Source organism: Pelobates fuscus, chromosome 9 (genome assembly GCF_036172605.1).
Source record: "Pelobates fuscus isolate aPelFus1 chromosome 9, aPelFus1.pri, whole genome shotgun sequence".
NCBI classification, from domain to species: domain Eukaryota; kingdom Metazoa; phylum Chordata; class Amphibia; order Anura; family Pelobatidae; genus Pelobates; species Pelobates fuscus.
Genome location: NC_086325.1, coordinates 8,601,501 through 8,628,148, shown reverse-complemented (window position 1 = coordinate 8,628,148; position 26,648 = coordinate 8,601,501). Strand labels below are relative to the sequence as shown.

General features: G+C 43.0%; 1 protein-coding gene across 2 annotated transcripts in view; it reads left to right on the top strand.

Annotated features, from left to right (window-relative positions):
* LTBP4 (latent transforming growth factor beta binding protein 4) overlaps window positions 1-26,648 on the top strand; it is a 197,227-nt gene that overhangs the window by 119,045 nt on the left and 51,534 nt on the right. For both annotated transcript variants that reach the window (XM_063431084.1, XM_063431085.1), the window contains 7 exons: window positions 5,804-6,019; window positions 6,219-6,469; window positions 10,721-10,823; window positions 18,432-18,506; window positions 19,398-19,520; window positions 21,827-21,991; window positions 22,500-22,673. In XM_063431084.1, coding sequence (XP_063287154.1) covers window positions 5,804-6,019; window positions 6,219-6,469; window positions 10,721-10,823; window positions 18,432-18,506; window positions 19,398-19,520; window positions 21,827-21,991; window positions 22,500-22,673 — 1,107 coding nt within the window. The remainder of the gene's footprint in view (window positions 1-5,803; window positions 6,020-6,218; window positions 6,470-10,720; window positions 10,824-18,431; window positions 18,507-19,397; window positions 19,521-21,826; window positions 21,992-22,499; window positions 22,674-26,648) is intronic.

Here is a 26,648-nt window from a genome sequence, read left to right as displayed (position 1 = left end):
CTGATTAATGTATGATATATCGATGAGTTATCCACTGATTAATGTATGATATATCGATGGGTTATTCACTGATTAATGTATGATATATTGATGGGTTATTCACTGATTAATGTATGATATATCGATGAGTTATCCACTGATTAATGTATGATATATCGATGAGTTATCCACTGATTAATGTATGATATATCGATGAGTTATCCACTGATTAATGTATGATATATCGATGGGTTATTCACTGATTAATGTATGATATATCGATGAGTTATCCACTGATTATTCTAAAAGTATGTATAGTGTATATAGTGTGCCGCACTTTGTATGTGGCGTGTTGGGTACACAAGGTGACGCAATACAGTTTGGAAATATTCTTGTTGCGTGAGATTTATTTTTCTAAGTAAATGTCCACATTAATTCCCAGTTGTCAGTTGCGGGCACAGCCAAAGTAAACCTACACTGAGTACCTTACAGTGGATATATTCGTCACTGAGAAAGGGCTGGCGTTGGCAGCTTAGAGCGAGGAGATGGAGTCACCGTCGCTAAATGAGATCCGTGAAATTAACAAAGAGATCTGTATCTAGAAAACAGTTAGTTATACATATAGCAGGGGGTGTATCTGTATTATACACAGAGCGATGGGGGGGGGGGTCTCTGTATTACACACAGAGCAGGGGGTGTCTCTGTATTACACACAGTGCAGGGAGTGTCTCTGTATTACACACAGTGCAGGGAGTGTCTCTGTATTATACTCAGATCAGGGGGTGTATCTGTATTATACACAGAGCAGGGAGTGTCTCTGTATTACACACAGAGCAGGGGGTGTATCTGTATTATACTCAGAATAGGGAGTGTCTCTGTATTACACACAGAGCAGGGGGTGTCTCTGTATTATACACAGAGCAGGGGGTGTCTCTGTATTATACACAGAGCGGGGGGTGTATCTGTATTATACTCAGAATAGGGAGTGTCTCTGTATTACACACAGATCAGGGGGTGTCTCTGTATTATACACAATCCCCTGTATTGAACCCTCTCGGCTTTCCAACTCCTCCCCGCATGTCAAGTTTTCTTTAACCACAGCTGTTACATGATCATTACTGTCTCTGGTCTTGTAATCCTGCGCTTTCAATGGTTTGCCAGATGCCTTTCCAGCCACTCTGAACGTCTGGGGATCCATCCTATGAGCAATATTCCCATAAAATCACAGTTTACAGCTTCAACCCCAGCTTGCTTAACTGTTTTAATGAAGGCTGATTAATAAACTCTTACCCGTGCAAATGACTTGGTGACACTTTGATGCACTTATACAATGTTTGCTCCTGCATCTTCTAGCAAGCTATTAACAGAGTAGGAGATAAGAAATTCTAAATGAAACAGACTGTGCACCAAAGGAAGTGTAAACATTAGATCTCACTTTACAGGAAGTGTTTAGGAAGGCTGTGCAAGTCACATGCAGGGAGGTGTGACTATCGCTGCTTTAACGAAGTGATTTAATTCCTAAATGGCAGCGAATTGAGCAGTTAGACTGCAGGGGCATGTTCTATACACCATAACTACTTAATTAAGCTAAAGTTGTGGTGACTATAATGTCTCTTTAAATGTTTTTACATTGTTACAGTGCCCAGTGTGCCCGCGGTATATACTATTTCATTTTGTAGTTTTGCTTATCAATTAGGTTTGGGAATCCTTATTAAATTTACTCTGCCTGCAGTCATTTGACATTTGTGTTGTACATTGTTACAGTGTCTATTCTCCTGTGCTGTTTAGTATAAGGTATGGATAGCTGGCTTGAGCATTTCAGCAGATCTCCTACTGTACAACAAAAAGGATTGGGGGCCAAGAGAAAATTCAGTTCTCTACAATGAGGTGTTTAGTAAATAAGCCCAATTGGTTGACCCACATGGAGTGTGATATCATCTAGTGATTTTCCTATAAAATGATTTGGGAGATCAGATTGACTGCACAGGTGGAGCAATCCGGGGTAAGTATTTTTATGTATTCATATTCATCTTTTTCATAGTTTATATAATGCTTTAAATGGTGTTAAATGCACCCTGAAGTGTATATTTAATAGCCTGCTTTCAGAACACAGTGGCATTCTTCCACGAGATCGCCCTACAGAACTGAACACAATACTCTAGGTGAGATCTTACCCGGGATCAATAAAGTGCTATCACTACCTCTCTGTGTCCTCCTGGGATCTGCTCTATAGAAATGAACACAATACTCTAGGTGAGATCTTACCGGGGATCTATAAAGTGCTATCACTACCTCTCTATGTCTTCCTGGGATCTGCTCTATAGAACTGAACACAATACTCTAGGTGAGATCTTACTAGGGATCTATAAAGTACTATCACTACCTCTCTATGTCCTCCTGGGATCTGCTCTATAGAACTGAACGCAATACTCTAGGTGAGATCTTACCGGGGATCTATAAAGTGTCATCACTACCTCTCTGTCCTCCTGGGATCTGCTCTATAGAACTGAACACAATACTCTAGGTGAGATCTTACCAGGGATCTATAAAGTACTATCACTACCTCTCTATGTCCTCCTGGGATCTGCTCTATAGAACTGAACACAATACTCTAGGTGAGATCTTACCGGGGATCTATAAAGTACGATCACTACCTCTCTATATCCTCCTGGGATCTGCTCTATAGAACTGAACACAATACTCTAGGTGAGATCTTACCAGGGATCTATAAAGTACTATCACCACCTCTCTATGTCCTCCTGGGATCTGCTCTATAGAACTGAACACAATACTCTAGGTGAGATCTTACCGGGGATCTATAAAGTACTATCACTATCTCTCTATGTCCTCCTGGGATCTGCTCTATAGAACTGAACACAATACTCTAGGTGAGATCTTACCAGGGATCTATAAAGTACTATCACCACCTCTCTATGTCCTCCTGGGATCTGCTCTATAGAACTGAACACAATACTCTAGGTGAGATCTTACCCGGGATCTATAAAGTACTATCACTACCTCTCTATGTCCTCCTGGGATCTGCTCTATAGAACTGAACACAATACTCTAGGTGAGATCTTACCAGGGATCTATAAAGTACTATCACTACCTCTCTATGTCCTGGGATTTGCGCTATAGAACTGAACACAATACTCTAGGTGAGATCTTACCAGGGGTCTATAAAGTACTATCACTACCTCTCTATGTCCTCCTGGGATCTGCTCTATAGAACTGAACACAATACTCTAGGTGAGATCTTACCGGGGATCTATAAAGTACTATCACTACCTCTCTATGTCCTCCTGGGATCTGCTCTATAGAACTGAACACAATACTCTAGGTGAGATCTTACCGGGGATCTATAAAGTACTATCACTACCTCTCTATGTCCTCCTGGGATCTGCTCTATAGAACTGAACACAATACTCTAGGTGAGATCTTACTGGGGATCTATAAAGTGCTATCACTACCTCTCTATGTCCTCCTGGGATCTGCTCTATAGAACTGAACACAATACTCTAGGTGAGATCTTACTGGGGATCTATAAAGTGCTATCACTACCTCTCTATGTCCTCCTGGGATCTGCTCTATAGAACTGAACACAATACTCTAGGTGAGATCTTACCCGGGATCTATAAAGTACTATCACTACCTCTCTATGTCCTCCTGGGATCTGCTCTATAGAACTGAACACAATACTCTAGGTGAGATCTTACCAGGGATCTATAAAGTACTATCACTACCTCTCTATGTCCTGGGATTTGCTCTATAGAACTGAACACAATACTCTAGGTGAGATCTTACCAGGGGTCTATAAAGTACTATCACTACCTCTCTATGTCCTCCTGGGATCTGCTCTATAGAACTGAACACAATACTCTAGGTGAGATCTTACCGGGGATCTATAAAGTACTATCACTACCTCTCTATGTCCTCCTGGGATCTGCTCTATAGAACTGAACACAATACTCTAGGTGAGATCTTACCGGGGATCTATAAAGTACTATCACTACCTCTCTATGTCCTCCTGGGATCTGCTCTATAGAACTGAACACAATACTCTAGGTGAGATCTTACTGGGGATCTATAAAGTGCTATCACTACCTCTCTATGTCCTCCTGGGATCTGCTCTATAGAACTGAACACAATACTCTAGGTGAGATCTTACCAGAGATCTATAAAGTACTATCACTATCTCTCTATGTCCTCCTGGGATCTGCTCTATAGAACTGAACACAATACTTTACTGACAATTTTGCTTGTTCTTCTCTAAACATTATTCCGATCCAAATCAGACCCCATAGTGTTGAATCCCTGATGTCTGCTTTGTGTCAGGCATTGCACTAGAAATACTATCTCGGGAGTGACTGGGCTTAGATCCAGGAGTCTGAGAATGCTATGGACTAGCCTGCGTCCCATCTGCTTCTCCTCACTGTCACTGCGTCACCAGGGACCGGCACGCTTGTGCTTAGCGTGGGTGTAAAAGACTTTGTAAGCAGGTCATCTTGTAAGAAACAATTTTCAGCAGCGGCAGTCCGGGAAAGGGAGAGGCTCACCAGGGATGCTGGTGGGCTGACGACCCTGTCGCTCTGATGTGTTGAGAAATGTCATGTTAGAGAATTGCAACATTTCTCTATTTTTTGTGGCCCTTGGAGGAAATGTTTTTTTAATTCCCTCATTCTTCTACAGTAATTCAGTAAAGTAACAGTATCCTGTCAGACAGAACACACACGTTACATGTTATATGATCAGACTGTAATATCTGACTGATCGCCTTTTCAAGTACCGTGACATCGCACTGTACAGGGCCACTAATCTCAGGGTAGCATAGGGAGACAAGTCCAAGCCTACCTGAGATTAGATGGAGGTACCTACATGGGAGCCATTCATTCAGTCCCTCTCCCATTACTGATATGACAAGACAGCCTGAGAATACTCATGTCAATGACGTTATAATGGGGGCACAGGCATCCGGTGCCATCTTGCATTGTGGAAGCCGGACCCCTGGCACATGACAGCTCTGCCACTTCCCCCCCTATGGCCGCCGCAACAATCAGGAAAGTTCTTTGTGTATCAGCTCACACTCTCAGACTGTTGAGAATAATACAATATTATTACATACTATAACTCTCAATGAAGGCGAACCTGAGGAGCGGAGGAGTACCAACTTCAATATTAAATAGCTGGAAAACGGATAGATCCCTGATGGTATGACAATTTCCAGACACTCCTGCCCTAATAAATTAAAGGGGTAATCCAAACACCGTGGCCACTTCAGTGATTTGCAGTGGTCATAGTGCCTAGAGTCTTTGTGCATTTCACTTTTAAATCTAGTTTAACCCCTGTGCAACCAGAGGTGTACCTCCACCTCTGGAGCACCATCAGCACACCTGGAACTTCTGGACTAACTAATGTCAAATCTGTGAACAGAATTGCATTCATTGGCTAAGAGCAGTCAGCTGACGCTCTCAGCCATTGAATGGCCAGCACGATCACCTTCTGGCTTCCGCAGGTCTGCAGAAACCAGATGTCATCCACGGCTTTAGATAACCCTCGGAGACTAGCGAAAACCCAGGTCAGAGGGCAAACCTTGCAATATGGTCGGGGTACTCCATGCATCATAACCTTTACAGCAGGCTGGTGTGCGTATAATGCTTGGGGTATGGGGTTGTTATGGGGTGAGCCTGTTCCCTTAAAGATAAAGTCTGGGACTGTAATTCCCATCAGTCCAGGACATGAATGATTAAAATACCCGGACCCCAAATGTTGCCCTAACCCAAGCACAAACTAGCACCCTAAGCAAATTTACCTCTTGTGTTTACAGTCCTCTGCCCTCTGCTGTGCCAGAATGGGGGTGTCTGTCTGAAGAAGGACCAGTGCTTGTGTCCTCCAAATTTCACAGGAAAATTTTGCCAGATCCCAATATCTTCTGGAGCACCCATAGCTTCCTTAGTCCAGGTTAATAGCAGCGGAGAACAGAACACAAAGACCAAATCCGTCTACACACTTCCACTGTCCAACCATAAACCAGAGAAAGATGGTATGTTTTACACAGCCAGCGGGGTAAGCCAAATAGTGTTTGTGCCTCTGAATCTATCTGTCTGTCTGTCTGTCTATCTATCTCTTGACCCACCTCTACCTTTTTCTGTCCTTTTCCATGCAGTGAGTATTTTTATCTCTCTCTTATGGTAATGTGATTAGAATTTATCTAGCGTAGATCTTGTCCTTTTTCTTTGCAGGAGTAGCTTCACTTGTGAATGTTCTTGTAGAGCACCCTCCAGAGGCCTCTGTAAACATTCACCAGGTAGAGCGGGTAGACGGACGTGGGGAGCGGAAAGATGGTGGACGCCAGGACATCTCTCAGAATACAGTTCATCAGGCAGGTCGAGTACCACTATACAGAATCCAGGCTCAGAGCAGTCCCAGAATCAATGGTTACACAGAGAACTCAGGCTATGGATACTGCTTCCGCCGTCTGGAGAATGGACAGGTATGAACACATTTGTACTTGCCTCTGACTATCCTGTTTTTCCCTTGAAGGATTAATAACAGCAATTTGTGACGTTGTGGTGTAGTTTGAAGCTTCAATGTGAAGATTGCTGTCATTCATTTCCTTAGACGTCCACACACCTTAACTCTTTTCACTTCCTCTTCCCAGTCTGCACCTTATTTTATTGATACCCCTACTACGCTGTGTCTTACCCTCTCAAGCCATCACCCATTCTACCCTCCCAACCTCTCATCCATTCTGCCCTCCCAACCTCTCATCCATTCTACCCTCCCAGCCTCTCATCTATTCTGCCCTCCCAACCTCTCATCCATTCTACCCTCCCAACCTCTCATCCATTCTGCCCTCCCAACCTCTCATCCATTCTACCCTCCCAGCCTCTCATCTATTCTGCCCTCCCAACCTCTCATCCATTCTGCCCTTCCAACCGCTCATCTATTCTACCCTCCCAAGCCATCACCCATTCTACCATCCCAGCCTCTCATCTATTCTTCTCTCCCAAGTCATCACCCATTCTGCCCTCCCAACCTCTCATCCATTCTTCCCTCCCAACCTCTCATCCATTCTGCCCTCCCAGCCTCTCATCCATTCTGCCCTCCCAACCTCTCATCCATTCTGCCCTCCCAACCTCTCATCCATTCTACTCTCCCAAACCATCACCCATTCTGCCCTCCCAACCTCTCATTCATTCTACCCTCCCTTACCATGACCCATTCTAGCCTCCCAACCTCTCATTCATTCTACCCTCAGAAGCCATGACCCATTCTGCCCTTCCAATCCCTCATCCAATCTACTCTCCCAACTCCTCATCCATTTTACCCTCCCAATCTATTACTCAACTCTCCCAAAGCTCTTACTTCTCCCCATCCTCCCAACCCTAACCTATTCTGCTTCCTATCCTTGCAACACCCTCTGATATACCACCCTCCCCTCACCCATTCTACCCTCCCAACCCCTCACCCATTCTACCCTCCCAAGCCATAGCTCATACTGCCCTCCCAAGAATTCGCCCATTCTGTGTCCAACTCTAACAAAGCACGTCAGCTCTTTCTGGTCCCTATCACCCTCCCTATCTCCCATCACCCTCTCATATATTATTGTCACAACCCCTCAACCATTCTGCTTCCTACCCTCCCAACCCTTCACCCATTCTACCCTCCCAAGCCATATCCCATTCAGCGTTCTATCCTCCCAACCCCTCACCAGTTCTGTGCCCTACCCTATTAACCCCTCACCCATACTACTGTCCAAACTCCTCATCCATTCTGCCCTCTATCATATAAACCTCTTCTGTACCATATCTTCCCTCAGCCAGTGTGCACCTTATCTTTCCACCATACTCAACTTATACACATTAACCTCTTGATCTCTTAGCCTTTTTGCACCTTTTCCACATTATCACCATTATCTGTCCAGCTCACATTCCCTCTCCCATTCTATACATTATCTGTCCAGTTCACATTCCCTCTCCCATTCTGTACATTATCTGTCCGGTTCACATTCCCTCTCCCATTCTATACATTATCTGTCCAGTTCACATTCCCTCTCTCATTCTGTACATTATCTGTCCGGTTCACATTCCCTCTCCCATTCTGTACATTATCTGTCCAGTTCACATTCCCTCTCCCATTCTATACATTATCTGTCCAGTTCACATTCCCTCTCCCATTCTGTACATTATCTGTCCAGTTCACATTCCCTCTCCCATTCTGTACATTATCTGTCCAGTTCACATTCCCTCTCCCATTCTGTACATTATCTGCCCAGTTCACATTCCCTCTCCCATTCTGTACATTATCTGTCCAGCTCACATTCCCTCTCCCATTCTATACATTATCTGCCCAGTTCACATTCCCTCTCCCATTCTGTACATTATCTGTCCAGCTCACATTCCCTCTCCCATTCTGTACATTATCTGTCCAGTTCACATTCCCTCTCCCATTCTGTACATTATCTGTCCAGTTCACATTCCCTCTCCCATTCTGTACATTATCTGCCCAGTTCACATTCCCTCTCCCATTCTGTACATTATCTGTCCAGCTCACATTCCCTCTCCCATTCTATACATTATCTGCCCAGTTCACATTCCCTCTCCCATTCTGTACATTATCTGTCCAGCTCACATTCCCTCTCCCATTCTGTACATTATCTGTCCAGTTCACTTTCCCTCTCCTATTCTGTACATTATCTGCCCAGTTCACATTCCCTCTCCTATTCTGTACATTATCTGTCCAGTTCACATTCCCTCTCGCATTCTGTACATTATCTGTCCAGTTCACATTCCCTCTCCCATTCTATACATTATCTGCCCAGTTCACATTCCCTCTCCCATTCTGTACATTATCTGCCCAGTTCACATTCCCTCTCCCATTCTGTACATTATCTGTCCGGTTCACATTCCCTCTCCTATTCTGTACATTATCTGCCCAGTTCACATTCCCTCTAACATTCTGTACATTATCTGCCCAGTTCACATTCCCTCTCCCATTCTGTACATTATCTGCCCGGTTCACATTCCCTCTCCCATTCTGTACATTATCTGCCCAGTTCACATTCCCTCTCCCATTCTGTACATTATCTGTCCAGTTCACTTTCCCTCTCCTATTCTGTACATTATCTGTCCGGTTCACATTCCCTCTCCCATTCTGTACATTATCTGCCCAGTTCACATTCCCTCTCCCATTCTGTACATTATCTGTCCAGTTCACTTTCCCTCTCCCATTCTGTACATTATCTGCCCGGTTCACATTCCCTCTCCCATTCTGTACATTATCTGCCCAGTTCACATTCCCTCTCCCATTCTGTACATTATCTGTCCAGTTCACTTTCCCTCTCCTATTCTGTACATTATCTGTCCGGTTCACATTCCCTCTCCTATTCTGTACATTATCTGTCCAGTTCACATTCCCTCTCCCATTCTGTACATTATCTGCCCAGTTCACATTCCCTCTAACATTCTGTACATTATCTGCCCAGTTCACATTCCCTCTAACATTCTGTACATTATCTGTCCTGTTCACATTCCCTCTAACATTCTGTACATTATCTGCCCAGTTCACATTCCCTCTCCCATTCTATACATTATCTGCCCAGTTCACATTCCCTCTCCCATTCTGTACATTATCTGCTCAGTTCACATTCCCTCTCCCATTCTGTACATTATCTGTCCGGTTCACATTCCCTCTCCCATTCTGTACATTATCTGCCCAGTTCACATTCCCTCTAACATTCTGTACATTATCTGCCCAGTTCACATTCCCTCTCCCATTCTGTACATTATCTGCCCAGTTCACATTCCCTCTCCCATTCTGTACATTATCTGCCCAGTTCACATTCCCTCTCCCATTCTATACATTATCTGCCCAGTTCACATTCCCTCTCCCATTCTATACATTATCTGCCCAGTTCACATTCCCTCTCCCATTCTGTACATTATCTGTCCAGTTCACATTCCCTCTCCCATTCTGTACATTATCTGTCCTGTTCACATTCCCTCTCCCATTCTATACATTATCTGCCCAGTTCACATTCCCTCTCCCATTCTATACATTATCTGTCCAGTTCACTTTCCCTCTCCCATTCTGTACATTATCTGCCCAGTTCACATTCCCTCTCCCATTCTGTACATTATCTGTCCGGTTCACATTCCCTCTCCCATTCTATACATTATCTGTCCAGCTCACATTCCCTCTCCCATTCTGTACATTATCTGCCCAGTTCACATCCCTCTCCCATTCTGTACATTATCTGCCCAGTTCACATTCCCTCTCCCATTCTGTACATTATCTGTCCAGCTCACATTCCCTCTCCAATTCAGCACTTTATCTCCATTTATTAAATTAACGATAAACAAAAAATGACCACCCATCTCAAAGAGAGAAGTTTAGCATCTTCTTCCCCTAACTAAAATGACTCATCTATAATTAAGTGGCAAGCTTGTATATAATGGAGAGAGATTTATATCCAAGAAATGACAGAATCTCCTTTTGGGATCTCATCAAAGAACCGTTCTTCCTCGACTTCCAATTATTTTAATTATATTATTTTGTGTATTCAGTTTGACGGCAGATTAAGACCCTTAAGAGAATACATAAATAAGTCGACTTAAATGACACCAGGTTTGAATGTATCCCTCTGGGACTGAACCCAATCTAGTGCACGAGTTATGTCATCGTCAGTCAGAGTGCCAGAACACCTGCTTTCTCATGATTTAAATGTTTGTTTGGATCCTAGTGTGCCTCCCCATTCCCCGGCCTTAGAACCCAGGAGGTCTGCTGCAAGGGAAATGGAGTGGCCTGGGGGGTCCTTGACTGCACACCCTGTGCCGGGTACCAAGGTAAGTTAACTGTCTCTGTACCTGTCTCTAAGATTAAGCCTTATCACAGTTTTGTTTAACCATCAGATAAAAGTAAAGGACGACCCTGCCTCATGGATCTAACAAACAGTCAATATGACACGTAAAAAAAAACCTACGATACATGAGGCTATGGGGCATGGGGGTAAATCTACTGTTTGGGTACACCTGACTTGGGCGTATGGGGGAATGTGTGGCTGTGTCTGATTATGGCCTCAATTTACTATTTTAGAATATGCTTTTTAAACTATTTAATATATTTGGATAAACTTTGAAATATTTGTAATATTTTTTTCAAAATATTAAAATATAAAATATATCATATAAAAAACAATATCAATAATAAAACAATATCAAAATAATAAATCATTTTAAAAGTAGGTTTATCCCAAAACATTAAATCATTTTATGGGTTTGACGTCCACTTGCTGTAAGGTACAGAATGAAGATTGATCTATTTAGAACAACGTTTTCTCAATAGTAATGTGCAATGATTCTCAGCTTGATATAGTTTTTGTAGTAGTGTGCAATGATTCTCAGCTTGATAACGTTTTGTAGTAGTGTGCAATGATTCACAGCTTGATAACGTTTTGTAGTAGTGTGCAATGATTCTCAGCTTGATAACGTTTTTGTAGTAGTGTGCAATGATCCTCAGCTTGATATCGTTTTTGTAGTAGTGTGCAATGATTCACAGCTTGATAAAGTTTTGTAGTAGTGTGCAATGATTCACAGCTTGATAACGTTTTTGTAGTAGTGTGCAATGATCCTCAGCTTGATATCGTTTTTGTAGTAGTGTGCAATGATTCACAGCTTGATAACGTTTTGTAGTAGTGTGCAATGATTCACAGCTTGATAACGTTTTGTATTCGTGTGCAATGATTCTCAGCTTGATAACGTTTTGTAGTAGTGTGCAATGATTCTCAGTTTGATAACGTTTTTGTAGTAGTGTACAATGATTCACAGCTTGATAACGTTTTTGTAGTAGTGTGCAATGATTCTCAGCTTGATAACGTTTTGTAGTAGTGTGCAATGATTCTCAGCTTGATAACGTTTTGTAGTAGTGTACAATGATTCTCAGCTTGATAACGTTTTTGTAGTAGTGTGCAATGATTCTCAGCTTGATAACGTTTTGTAGTAGTGTGCAATGATTCACAGCTTGATAACGTTTTTGTAGTAGTGTGCAATGATTCACAGCTTGATAACGTTTTGTAGTAGTGTGCAATGATTCTCAGTTTGATAACGTTTTTGTAGTAGTGTACAATGATTCTCAGTTTGATAACGTTTTGTAGTAGTGTGCAATGATTCTCAGCTTGATAACGTGTTTGTAGTAGTGTGCAATGATCCTCAGCTTGATATCGTTTTTGTAGTAGTGTGCAATGATTCACAGCTTGATAACGTTTTGTAGTAGTGTGCAATGATTCACAGCTTGATAACGTTTTTGTAGTAGTGTGCAATGATTCACAGCTTGATATCGTTTTTGTAGTAGTGTGCAATGATTCACAGCTTGATAACGTTTTGTAGTAGTGTGCAATGATTCACAGCTTGATAACGTTTTGTATTCGTGTGCAATGATTCTCAGCTTGATAACGTTTTGTAGTAGTGTGCAATGATTCTCAGTTTGATAACGTTTTTGTAGTAGTGTACAATGATTCACAGCTTGATAACGTTTTTGTAGTAGTGTGCAATGATTCTCAGCTTGATAACGTTTTGTAGTAGTGTGCAATGATTCTCAGTTTGATAACGTTTTTGTAGTAGTGTACAATGATTCTCAGTTTGATAACGTTTTGTAGTAGTGTGCAATGATTCTCAGCTTGATAACGTTTTTGTAGTAGTGTGCAATGATTCACAGCTTGATAAAGTTTTTGTTGTAGTGTGCAATGATTCTCAGCTTGATAACGTTTTGTAGTAGTGTGCAATGATTCTCAGCTTGATAACGTTTTTGTAGTAGTGTGCAATGATTCTCAGCTTGATAACGTTTTGTAGTAGTGTGCAATGATTCTCAGCTTGATAACGTTTTTGTAGTAGTGTGCAATGATTCACAGCTTGATAACGTTTTTGTAGTAGTGTGCAATGATTCTCAGCTTGATAACGTTTTGTAGTAGTGTGCAATGATTCTCAGCTTGATAACGTTTTTGTAGTAGTGTGCAATGATTCTCAGCTTGATAACGTTTTTGTAGTAGTGTACAATGATTCTCAGTTTGATAACGTTTTGCAGTAGTGTGCAATGATCCTCAGCTTGATAACGTTTTTGTAGTAGTGTACAATGATTCTCAGTTTGATAACGTTTTGTAGTAGTGTGCAATGATTCTCAGCTTGATAACGTTTTGTAGTAGTGTGCAATGATTCTCAGCTTGATAACATTTTGTAGTAGTGTGCAATGATCCTCAGCTTGATAACGTTTTTGTAGTAGTGTACAATGATTCTCAGTTTGATAACGTTTTGTAGTAGTGTGCAATGATTCTCAGCTTGATAACGTTTTTGTAGTAGTGTGCAATGATTCTCAGTTTGATAACATTTTGTAGTAGTGTGCAATGATCCTCAGCTTGATAACGTTTTTGTAGTAGTGTACAATGATTCTCAGTTTGATAACGTTTTGTAGTAGTGTGCAATGATTCTCAGCTTGATAACGTTTTGTAGTAGTGTGCAATGATTCTCAGCTTGATAACATTTTGTAGTAGTGTGCAATGATCCTCAGCTTGATAACGTTTTTGTAGTAGTGTACAATGATTCTCAGTTTGATAACGTTTTGTAGTAGTGTGCAATGATTCTCAGCTTGATAACGTTTTTGTAGTAGTGTGCAATGATTCTCAGCTTGATAACATTTTGTAGTAGTGTGCAATGATTCTCAGTTTGATAACGTTTTTGTAGTAGTGTGCAATGATTCTCAGCTTGATAACGTTTTGTAGTAGTGTGCAATGATCCTCAGCTTGATAACATTTTGTAGTAATGTGCAATGATTCTCAGCTTGATAACGTTTTTGTAGTAGTGTGCAATGATTCACAGCTTGATAACGTTTTTGTAGTAGTGTGCAATGATTCACAGTTTGATAACGTTTTTGTAGTAGTGTGCAATGATTCTCAGCTTGATAAAGTTTTTGTAGTAGTGTGCAATGATTCACAGCTTGATAACGTTTTGTAGTAGTGTGCAATGATTCACAGCTTGATAACGTTTTTGTAGTAGTGTGCAATGATTCTCAGCTTGATAACGTTTTGTAGTAGTGTGCAATGATTCTCAGCTTGATAACGTTTTGTAGTAGTGTGCAATGATTCTCAGCTTGATAACGTTTTTGTAGTAGTGTGCAATGATTCACAGCTTGATAAAGTTTTTGTTGTAGTGTGCAATGATTCTCAGCTTGATAACGTTTTGTAGTAGTGTGCAATGATTCTCAGCTTGATAACGTTTTTGTAGTAGTGTGCAATGATTCTCAGCTTGATAACGTTTTGTAGTAGTGTGCAATGATTCTCAGCTTGATAACGTTTTTGTAGTAGTGTGCAATGATTCACAGCTTGATAACGTTTTTGTAGTAGTGTGCAATGATTCTCAGCTTGATAACGTTTTGTAGTAGTGTGCAATGATTCTCAGCTTGATAACGTTTTTGTAGTAGTGTGCAATGATTCTCAGCTTGATAACGTTTTTGTAGTAGTGTACAATGATTCTCAGTTTGATAACGTTTTGCAGTAGTGTGCAATGATCCTCAGCTTGATAACGTTTTTGTAGTAGTGTACAATGATTCTCAGTTTGATAACGTTTTGTAGTAGTGTGCAATGATTCTCAGCTTGATAACGTTTTGTAGTAGTGTGCAATGATTCTCAGCTTGATAACATTTTGTAGTAGTGTGCAATGATCCTCAGCTTGATAACGTTTTTGTAGTAGTGTACAATGATTCTCAGTTTGATAACGTTTTGTAGTAGTGTGCAATGATTCTCAGCTTGATAACGTTTTTGTAGTAGTGTGCAATGATTCTCAGTTTGATAACATTTTGTAGTAGTGTGCAATGATCCTCAGCTTGATAACGTTTTTGTAGTAGTGTACAATGATTCTCAGTTTGATAACGTTTTGTAGTAGTGTGCAATGATTCTCAGCTTGATAACGTTTTGTAGTAGTGTGCAATGATTCTCAGCTTGATAACATTTTGTAGTAGTGTGCAATGATCCTCAGCTTGATAACGTTTTTGTAGTAGTGTACAATGATTCTCAGTTTGATAACGTTTTGTAGTAGTGTGCAATGATTCTCAGCTTGATAACGTTTTTGTAGTAGTGTGCAATGATTCTCAGTTTGATAACGTTTTTGTAGTAGTGTGCAATGATTCTCAGCTTGATAACGTTTTGTAGTAGTGTGCAATGATCCTCAGCTTGATAACATTTTGTAGTAATGTGCAATGATTCTCAGCTTGATAACGTTTTTGTAGTAGTGTGCAATGATTCACAGCTTGATAACGTTTTTGTAGTAGTGTGCAATGATTCACAGTTTGATAACGTTTTTGTAGTAGTGTGCAATGATTCTCAGCTTGATAAAGTTTTTGTAGTAGTGTGCAATGATTCACAGCTTGATAACGTTTTGTAGTAGTGTGCAATGATTCACAGCTTGATAACGTTTTTGTAGTAGTGTGCAATGATTCTCAGCTTGATAACGTTTTGTAGTAGTGTGCAATGATTCTCAGCTTGATAACGTTTTGTAGTAGTGTGCAATGATTCTCAGCTTGATAACGTTTTTGTAGTAGTGTGCAATGATTCTCAGCTTGATAACGTTTTTGTAGTAGTGTGCAATGATTCTCAGCTTGATAACGTTTTGTAGTAGTGTGCAATGATCCTCAGCTTGATAACGTTTTGTAGTAGTGTGCAATGATTCTCAGTTTGATAACGTTTTGTAGTAGTGTGCAATGATTCACAGCTTGATAACGTTTTGTAGTAGTGTGCAATGATTCTCAGCTTGATAACATTTTGTAGTAGTGTGCAATGATTCTCAGCTTGATAACGTTTTGTAGTAGTGTGCAATGATTCTCAGCTTGATAACGTTTTGTAGTAGTGTACAATGATTCTCAGTTTGATAACGTTTTTGTAGTAGTGTGCAATGATTCTCAGCTTGATAACGTTTTGTAGTAGTGTGCAATGATTCTCAGCTTGATAACGTTTTTGTAGTAGTGTACAATGATTCTCAGCTTGATAACGTTTTTGTAGTAGTGTGCAATAATTCACAGCTTGATAACGTTTTTGTAGTAGTGTGCAATGATTCTCAGCTTGATAACGTTTTTGTAGTAGTGTGCAATAATTCACAGCTTGATAACGTTTTTGTAGTAGTGTGCAATGGTCCTCAGCTTGATAACGTTTTTGTAGTAGTGTGCAATGATTCTCAGTTTGATAACGTTTTTGTAGTAGTGTGCAATGATTCTCAGCTTGATAACGTTTTTGTAGTAGTGTGCAATGATTCTCAGTTTGATAACGTTTTTGTAGTAGTGTACAATGATTCTCAGTTTGATAACGTTTTTGTAGTAGTGTACAATGATTCTCAGTTTGATAACGTTTTGTAGTAGTGTGCAATGATTCTCAGCTTGATAACGTTTTTGTAGTAGTGTGCAATGATCCTCAGCTTGATAACGTTTTGTAGTAGTGTGCAATGATTCTCAGCTTGATAACGTTTTGTAGTAGTGTGCAATGATTCTCAGTTTGATAACGTTTTTGTAGTAGTGTGCAATGATTCTCAGCTTGATAACGTTTTTGTAGTAGTGTGCAATGATCCTCAGCTTGATAACGTTTTTGTAGTAGTGTGCAATGATTCTCAGCTTGATAACGTTTTGTAGTAGTGTGCAATGATTCACAGCTTGATAACGTTTTGTAGTAATATGTGATAGTGTTATCTCTACAGTATGTACGGGGGAGTGTAACATTCCTGCTCATATTGATATCTTTAAGAGTTGTTCACATTATAGAATTACAATTTATGTATGACCTTTAATTAAAGTTCCACAGAGCGATAATCCCATAATCTCCCCCACACCACCCGTTTTCCCAGCTCCAGATAGTAACAATAAATAAGACACAGCGCCAAGACTTTCAGGGGGGTAGAGTCCAATGTCTTCCAAAATACACCCACATTATACTTTTTATTGAGGCATGCCAAGCCCACATCTGTCTTTTTTCTCGTAGAAAACATAGATGTCTTATGTCCATCTGTGATCAATAACATGATTAAAAGCCCTTGAGGGGGGATAAAAAGTATTTAATTAGTTCACAGGAGGCTTTCAGAAATCACCCCATGTGCTCTTTAACTCTTGTCTTCTTTGGTAGAAATCCACCCCATGTGCTCTTTAACTATTGTCTTCTTTTGTAGGAATCCACACCATTGTCTCTTTAACTATTGTCTTCTTTGGTAGGAGAAATAGTTTATATCCCAAATGAATCTTTTTTTTCTTGGGAGGTTAAGAGGATGATAATTCATGTCTGGTCTTCACGATCCCACGTTTAAAGTGAATATTGAGTACCAATATAATTTTCTGCTCATTATGGGCTCTCTTTTATTTGCCTGCCAGTGCAAATTCCAATGTATTATTCAAGTCTAGAATACATTTTTGTTATATGAAAAAACATAAAAATATATTCTGTATAGTATTCTTAGACTTTCCACTATGATTGGAGGTTACAGGGATCTTATACTGTGATTGGAGGTTACAGGGAGTTTCACACTGTTATTGAAGGTTACAGGGGGTCTCACACTGTTATTGAAGGTTACAGGGGGTCTCACACTGTGATTGGAGGTTACTGGGGGTCTCACACTGTTATTGGAGGTTACAGGGATCTCACACTGTGATTGGAGGTTACAGGGATCTCACACTGTGATTGGAGGTTACAGGGATCTCACACTGTGATTGGAGGTTACAGGGGTCTCACACTATGATTGGAGGTAACAGGGGTCTCACACCGTTATTGAAGGTTACAGGGGGTCTCACACTTTGATTGGAGGTTACAGGGGTCTCACACCATGATTGGAGGTTACAGGGGGTCTCACACCATGATTGGAGGTTACAGGGATCTCACACTGTGATTGGAGGTTACAGGGGTCTCACACTATGATTGGAGGTAACAGGGGTCTCACACCGTTATTGAAGGTTACAGGGGGTCTCACACTTTGATTGGAGGTTACAGGGGTCTCACACCATGATTGAAGGTTACAGGGGGTTTCACACCATGATTGGAGGTTACAGGGGGTCTCACGCCATGATTGGAGGTTACAGGGATCTCACACTGTGATTGGAGGTTACAGGGGTCTCACACTATGATTAGAGGTAACAGGGGTCTCACACCGTTATTGAAGGTTACAGGGGTTCTCACACTTTGATTGGAGGTTACAGGGATCTCACACTGTGATTGGAGGTTACAGGGGTCTCACACTATGATTAGAGGTAACAGGGGTCTCACACCGTTATTGAAGGTTACAGGGGGTCTCACACTTTGATTGGAGGTTACAGGGGTCTCACACCATGATTGGAGGTTACAGGGGGTTTCACATTGTGATAGATGTTAGTTACATGGGGTGTAACAGCAGTGTTACAAGCAGTTCCATGTGTCAAATCTCACACAGTCTCTGTATCTGCAGGCGATGCCCTGCTGGGTGCTCTGCCGGATTCTCCTTGCCCTAAAGGATTTGAAAAACTCAATGGCACTTGTGTGGGTAAGTGGCTATATGTCCTATCTGTAATATTGTGTGTCTGTGTGTGATCGCCATGCTGATTCACATTGCTGTCTATTGCCAATGTCCTGGTAACAGTAACATAAAAATAAAAAGTAACCTCCCGTGAAAATAAGTCAGATTACCGTGTGCAGAACAGGTTCAGCTCAATCCATATTCCACATTCTGTCACTGCAAGAGTTAATGTGATATTTTTTGCAATTTCTCTGGTATTTGGCAGTTCCCCATTTCCCTCCTTTCCCCGGGTGCCCCTGCCTAATACCCACTTATCTCTGCCAGCTCATGTCTAGACGCCCTGATAAGCCAGACACAGCAGCCAACACTGGGCTACATTAATTGATTGCCAGATCTGTACGTGACCTACTCTAACCTCTGTATATTTCTACGTGTCCCTGGCGGAAGTCTGCAATCTGTGTGCCCTCTCGTTCACAGCGACTCTGAGAAAATATCATGATTATGTTCTGTTTTGCTGCCAAGAGATCACGTGACACGTCGGCCCATTTTGATGGTGTTTCTTGCTCCCTCATGGGAGCTTTAAATATCAGCCCCAATAGAGGGTTTATTCACTAAACAGTGAATTGTGCAGATGCGAAAACTGAACTGCGAGAGTCAGGCTAACCTAATCAAGCACCATGGCTCACCTGGAGAATTCTTTAATCGGCTTCCAATCTGATTAACTGATTAGAATCTGATTAGCAGTGACTTAAAACCTGAATGGCAAAATTAAGCTATGTCTATAGTTGGGTTCGGGAATCTTTCGAAATCCGCTATTTTGGTCTGAATTATGCAATTCCGATTAGTTCTCTATATTTCTCATTGCCAGCTTCCCATTCATGACCCTTCCCATATAACATTCCCTCTCATTCTTGGCAGACATTGATGAATGTAAGGATCCCTCTCTGTGCCAGAATGGGGACTGCACCAACACTAGGGGGAGCTTCAGCTGTGTGTGCCGACCGGGCTATCTACTAGACTCTTCATGGAGCAGCTGTATCTGTGAGTAACCGGCTAGCTGTTTTATCTGTTGCAGAATTGTACTGGGATATTTGTTAATTTCTCTACTTTCCAAATAAGTCCAGAAAGGAATATGTAACTCTTCCAACTCATTGGTGCTGATTTTATTGCCCTGGGAAGTATGAGCTGCTCAGTTGACTGAGCTGGGAATTAAACTTCAACGGTAGATAAAATAAGTACAATCTCTGTAGTAGAAGGAGGCAGGAGGTAGGTGTCCTGATGTCTGTGTATTAGAAGGAGGTGAGAGGTAGGTGTCCTGATGTCTGTGTATTAGAAGGAGGTGAGAGGTAGGTGTCCTGATGTCTGTGTATTAGGAGGAGGTGAGAGGTAGGTGTCCTGCTGTCTGTGTATTAGGAGGAGGTGAGAGGTAGGTGTCCTGCTGTCTGTGTATTAGGAGGAGGTGAGAGGTAGGTGTCCTAATGTCTGTGTAATAGGAGGAGGTGAGAGGTAGGTGTCCTGATGTCTGTGTATTAGGAGGAGGTGAGAGGTAGGTGTCCTGATGTCTTTATATTAGGAGGAGGTGAGAGGTAGGTGTCCTGATGGCTGTGTATTAGGAGGAGGTGAGAGGTAGGTGTCCTGATGTCTGTGTATTAGGAGGGGGTAAAAGGTAGGTGTCCTGCTGTCTGTGTATTAGGAGGAGGTGAGAGGTAGGTGTCCTGATGTCTGTGTATTAGGAGGAGGTGAGAGGTAGGTGTCCTGATGTCTGTGTATTAGGAGGAGGTGAGAGGTAGGTGTCCTGATGTCTGTGTATTAGGAGGGGGTAAGAGGTAGGTGTCCTGATGTCTGTGTATTAGGAGGAGGTGAGAGGTAGGTGTCCTGATGTCTGTGTATTAGGAGGGGGTAAGAGGTAGGTGTCCTGATGTCTGTGTATTAGGAGGGGGTAAGAGGTAGGTGTCCTGATGTCTGTGTATTAGGAGGGGGTAAGAGGTAGGTGTCCTGCTGTCTGTGTATTAGGAGGAGGTGAGAGGTAGGTGTCCTGATGTCTGTGTATTAGGAGGAGGTGAGAGGTAGGTGTCCTGATGTCTGTGTATTAGGAGGGGGTAAGAGGTAGGTGTCCTGATGTCTGTGTATTAGGAGGGGAGAGGTAGGTGTCCTGATGTCTGTGTATTAGGAGGAGGTGAGAGGTAGGTGTCCTGCTGTCTGTGTATTAGGAGGAGGTGAGAGGTAGGTGTCCTGCTGTCCGTGTATTAGGAGGAGGTGAGAGGTAGGTATCCTGATGTCTGTGTTTCAGTAGGGGGTAAGAGGTAGGTGTCCTGATGTCTGTGTATTAGGAGGAGGTGAGAGGTAGGTGTCCTGATATCTGTGTATTAGGAGGGGTAAGAGGTAGGTGTCCTGATGTCTGTGTATTAGGAGGAGATGAGAGGTAGGTGTCCTGCTGTCTGTGTATTAGGAGGAGGTGAGAGGTAGGTGTCCTGGTGTCTGTGTATTAGGAGGAGGTGAGAGGTAGGTGCCCTAATGTCTGTGTATTAGGAGGAGGTGAGAGGTAGGTGTCCTGATGTCTGTGTATTAGGAGGAGGTGAGAGGTAGGTGTCCTGCTGTCTGTGTATTAGGAGGAGGTGAGAGGTAGGTGTCCTAATGTCTGTGTAATAGGAGGAGGTGAGAGGTAGGTGTCCTGATGTCTGTGTATTAGGAGGAGGTGAGAGGTAGGTGTCCTGATGTCTTTATATTAGGAGGAGGTGAGAGGTAGGTGTCCTGATGGCTGTGTATTAGGAGGGGGTAAGAGGTAGGTGTCCTGATGTCTGTGTATTAGGAGGAGGTGAGAGGTAGGTGTCCTGATGTCTGTGTATTAGGAGGAGGTGAGAGGTAGGTGTCCTGATGTCTGTGTATTAGGAGGAGGTGAGAGGTAGGTGTCCTGATGTCTGTGTATTAGGAGGAGGTGAGAGGTAGGTGTCCTGATGTCTGTGTATTAGGAGGAGGTGAAAGGTAGGTGTCCTGATGTCTGTGTATTAGGAGGAGGTGAGAGGTAGGTGTCCTGATGTCTGTGTATTAGGAGGGGGTGAGAGGTAGGTGTCCTGATGTCTGTGTATTAGGAGGTGAGAGGTAGGTGTCCTGATGTCTGTGTTTTAGGAGGAGGTGAGAGGTAGGTGTCCTGATGTCTGTGTATTAGGAGGAAGTGAGAGGTAGGTGTCCTGATGTCTGTGTATTAGGAGGAAGTGAGAGGTAGGTGTCCTGATGTCTGTGTATTAGGAGGAGGTGAGAGGTAGGTGTCCTGATGGCTGTGTATTAGGAGGGGGTAAGAGGTAGGTGTCACGGTAAGATTACCCAAATCTCCCTTTTTTCTCACGCAGCTGATCATGTAATCTCGGAAGCAAAGGGCCCGTGTTTCCGGATTTTGCGTGACGGTGGCTGCTCACACCCCATCCTCAAGAACATTACTAAACAGATCTGCTGCTGTAGTCGTGTGGGCAAAGCTTGGGGCCGAGGCTGCGAGAGGTGCCCTCCTTTTGGCACAGGTAAAAAAAGAACCAATTTCAGCGCATTGTTCTCCGCCTTGTGCTGCTGTCTGTTCTGGCAGTGAGAGGATTGAAATAGCGGTCGGATCATATCATACTGCATTGTAACCCCTTCAGCACCAGTGTTTACCAGACCTATTTGGGGTTTATTCAGTGACCAGTAAGTGTGGACACGTTACACGACAAATTTATTCTGAAATTATCAAAATGCAAAACATGTCCAACTCAGCAATTCCTGTTTCAGTTTATACACTAAACGTAAAATTCAGGCTACAATATATCCAAACTGTGCCATTATAGCCGAGTTAAAAACTTTTTGCAATTCAGATATTTTTTGCTTTAATTTCCAATTTGGCTTTCATTTCACTAGTCCAATTCGTGCCACTTGCGAGCTCTGACAGGTTTATTAACGGCAGAAATTGAATAAAATGGCCATTTGTTGTACTTTATCACAGAGTGTGCATGCGTACCACAACTCGGCTTCCAATGGATTTTTTTTATCTTCCAGATGGGTTTAAGGAGACTTGCCCAGCCGGGCCAGGATATCATTACTCGGCGTCTGATCTGCGTATCAATGCCCGCTATGTGGGGCAGGACCAAGCCAGGGTGCCAGTCATACGGCAGCCAGGAGTCAGGCGGCCGACTTTCACCACGCCCGCCACAGCCCGTCAGCTGCCCCACGGTAAGACACGGCCGGTTATACCATGCCAAGCACATTCACACAGCATTTATAAATGTTTACTGAGCTTTAATGCGGCCCCTGCACAGGCCCAAGCTGTATTTCCCGGGGCCCCACCTTGTCCTGATTTCCACAATAACGAGCTGATGGCAGCTGGCCTATTCGTGAGCATTATATGGAGGAGGAATGAGGAAAAAACTGAATAATCTCAGGATAAATGGGCAATTAAATGTTATAAGGGCAAACCATCTCATGAAGAGGGGAAACCACTGCAATCTATGGGGGAAACCATCTCATAAAGGGGGGAAACCACTGCAATCTATGGGGGAAACCATCTCATAAAGGGGGGAAACCACTGCAATCTATGGGGGAAACCATCTCATAAAGAGGGGAAACCACTGAAATCTATGGGGGAAATCATCTCCTAAAGAGGGGAAACCACTGCAATCTATGGGGGAAACCATCTCATAAAGAGGGGAAACCACTGAAATCTATGAGGGAAACCATCTCGTAAAGAGGGGAAACCACTGCAATCTATGGGGGAAACCATCTCATAAAGGGGGGAAACCACTGCTATCTATGGGGGAAACCATCTCATAAAGGGGGGAAACCACTGCAATCTATGGGGGAAACCATCTCATAAAGGGGGGAAACCACTGCAATCTATGGGGGAAACCATCTCATAAAGAGGGGAAACCACTGAAATCTATGGGGGAAATCATCTCCTAAAGAGGGGAAACCACTGCAATCTATGGGGGAAACCATCTCATTAAGAGGGGAAACCACTGAAATCTATGAGGGAAACCATCTCGTAAAGAGGGGAAACCACTGACCATCTCCTAAAGAGGGGAAACCATCTTCTAAAGAGAGTAAACCACTGAAATCTATGGGGGAAATCATCTCCTAAAGAGGGGAAACCACTGCAATCTATGGGGGAAACCATCTCATTAAGAGGGGAAACCACTGAAATCTATGAGGGAAACCATCTCGTAAAGAGGGGAAACCACTGACCATCTCCTAAAGAGGGGAAACCATCTTCTAAAGAGAGGAAACCACTGAAATCTATGGGGGAAACCATCTCATAAAGAGGGGAAACCACTGAAATCTATGGGGGAAACCATCTCCTAAAGAGGGGAAACCATCTTCTAAAGAGTGGAAACCACTGAAATCTATGGGTGTAACCATCTCATAAAGGGGAGAAACCACTGCAATCTATGGGGAAAACCATCTCATAAAGAGGGGAAACCACGGAAATCTATGGGGGAAACCATCTCGTAAAGAGGGGAAACCACTGAAATCTATGGGGGAAACCATCTCCTAAAGAGGGGAAACCACTGAAATCTATGAGGGAAACCATCTCGTAAAGAGGGGAAACCACTGACCATCTCCTAAAGAGGGGAAACCATCTTCTAAAGAGAGTAAACCACTGAAATCTATGGGGGAAACCATCTCCTAAAGAGGGGAAACCACTGAACTCTATGGGGGAAACCATGACATAAGGAGGGTAAACCACTAAAATCTATGGGGGATACCATCTCATAATGAGGATGTGTGGATAAAGAGGAAACAAGCATCATTGTATTGTAGGCATTGTCTACTACAAATCAAACCACAAGGCACAGACGTAGGGGGTAGAAAAGGCCACAAACAGTTTTATTTATTAAATTGCCTCCAATTAACATTAAATATATTTTGAACCTTATAACAACATTAGGCAATGACAATGATTTTTAACACGGGGTTAACATAACCCTAAATAACTTTCAGACTGTAATTAGCATAATTAACCATTAAAATGTAACCTTTCCAGCACCAGCTTGCTCCCATGGATCCCCGTGTTGGAACCGATCCAACCGCTGGGACAGAACCGTCTGCCCAGCCCTCCATTTAGGCTAAGAGCCCCTCTTCCGGCTCAGAACCTTTCACCAAGTCCATTAGGCTATCACCACATCCTCATTGTGAGGCCATAGACCATCCCCAGGAGTAAGCTACCGCCAATGCCCTAGCAGATGACCCCTTACTCCGCTTGGGCTACCCCACCCAATAAAAACAAGGCCTTTTCTACCCCTTGTTCAGGAGCTGGGCCCAATCCACTATCCGTTGACGTGCCACCATCTGGGTCACCTCCAGCAGCTGCTCCACTGTACATCCACTCCATAGTATCTTCAAACAGCTCTGCGATGCTGCCTGTGGTGGCCACCCGGATATGAACACGGGTTTCGCCGCCAATGACGTCTTTTCCCCTCTGAGGAACTCTGCTGCACCAAATTCAGTAGTATCACTGTTGAAGAGTCTAGCTTTCCAAGAAATGTAAGTCCAGAGTAGGTATAGCTTTCCCCCACAGACATTAGCGGAGACTGAATGCTGGGAGTGAACTGATTTTTTTTATGGGCCACACACGGCCTTTTATGCATAGACCCCTATATGGGGTTTCTAACACAAACATACAGGGTCTTTTCTCCCAATATCCTCTGTGCCTGAGAGATAACTGTGTGAGAAAAAACTATAACTCCATTATCTCTCAAGTAGAGAAAAATCTACAATATTTACAACACCCCAAAACAGACATAATACAACCAGTAACCCTCTCAAGTCTTTTATCCCCGGATAGCCTGGATCTGAGCGCACAACATATCCAAAAAGCGCTCAAATCCCACAAACACAGCCGAATCGCCACCGGGGTAAAGCTTTGACCGATCGCACACGAGGTGCCTGCCCAAAATAGTTCCAGAAAAAAGGTGGTGGTGGTCGGTCTCTTTCGGGAGTACAAAACCGAGCAAATTACCAAATGTATACTCAGGTTCCTGGGTAGCGATTGTTCGCCTAGTTCGTGCTAGTACAACCCTACCGAACAATGCTCTTCTGAAGTGCACGGAAACAAAAGCAGGTAAGAATGGAAGTTCAGTGGTGTTCGCGAGTTAGAGTGTCCGATTTTAGTTCCATGCACTCGACGACCGAACACCGCTGCCTGTATTCGTGCGACAAGATGGCTGCCAACTCATTTTCCAGGTGTTCGTCTATGCAAATGGCGGCCACCCAGCAGAACACTTAGAATCCTCAGGTGTGAACCGATGATGGAGGTGTCAGTATAGGTCAATGGGGATTAACAAGCTCCCAGGTGGACTGAGTCTGGGTGGTAGAACAAGGGGAATTTGTCGGTTTGTTTGGTTAACAAACGGAACTGGGAAAAGGGTGTGAACAAGGTATATACAGTGACAGGGTGTTCTGTCACACTGCCCCTTAAGCCTCCTGGCTGAGAGTGAACCTGTCTTCCCTTGCAGATGATTTCTGCAGCTATGATGTCACCTAACTGGTACTGTGACAGGATGCAGGACTAGAACACTGGGCACTTACAGTCTCTTCCAGTCACTCAGGAACCAAACCCTACCATCCTGCATTCTCTGCACATAGCACCATCCTGCGATATCTGCACATAGCACCATCCTGCGATATCTGCACACAGAACCATCCTGCGATATCTGCACACAGAACCATCCTGCGATATCTGCACACAGAACCATCCTGCATTCTCTGCACATAGCACCATCCTGCGATATCTGCACACAGCACCATCCTGCGATATCTGCACACAGCACCATCCTGCGATATATGCACACAGCACCATCCTGCAATATCTGCACACAGCACCATCCTGCGATATCTGCACGCAGCACCATCCTGCGATATCTGCACACAGCACCATCCTGCGATATCTGCACACAGCACCATCCTGCGATATCTGCACACAGCACCATCCTGCGATATCTGCACACAGCACCATCCCTCGATATCTGCACCCAGCACCATCCTGCATTCTCTGCACACAGCACCATCCTGCGATATCTGCACACAGCACCATCCTGCGATATCTGCACACAGCACCATCCTGCGATATCTGCACACAGCACCATCCTGCATTCTCTGCACACAGCACCATCCTGCGATATCTGCACACAGCACCATCCTGCGATATCTGCA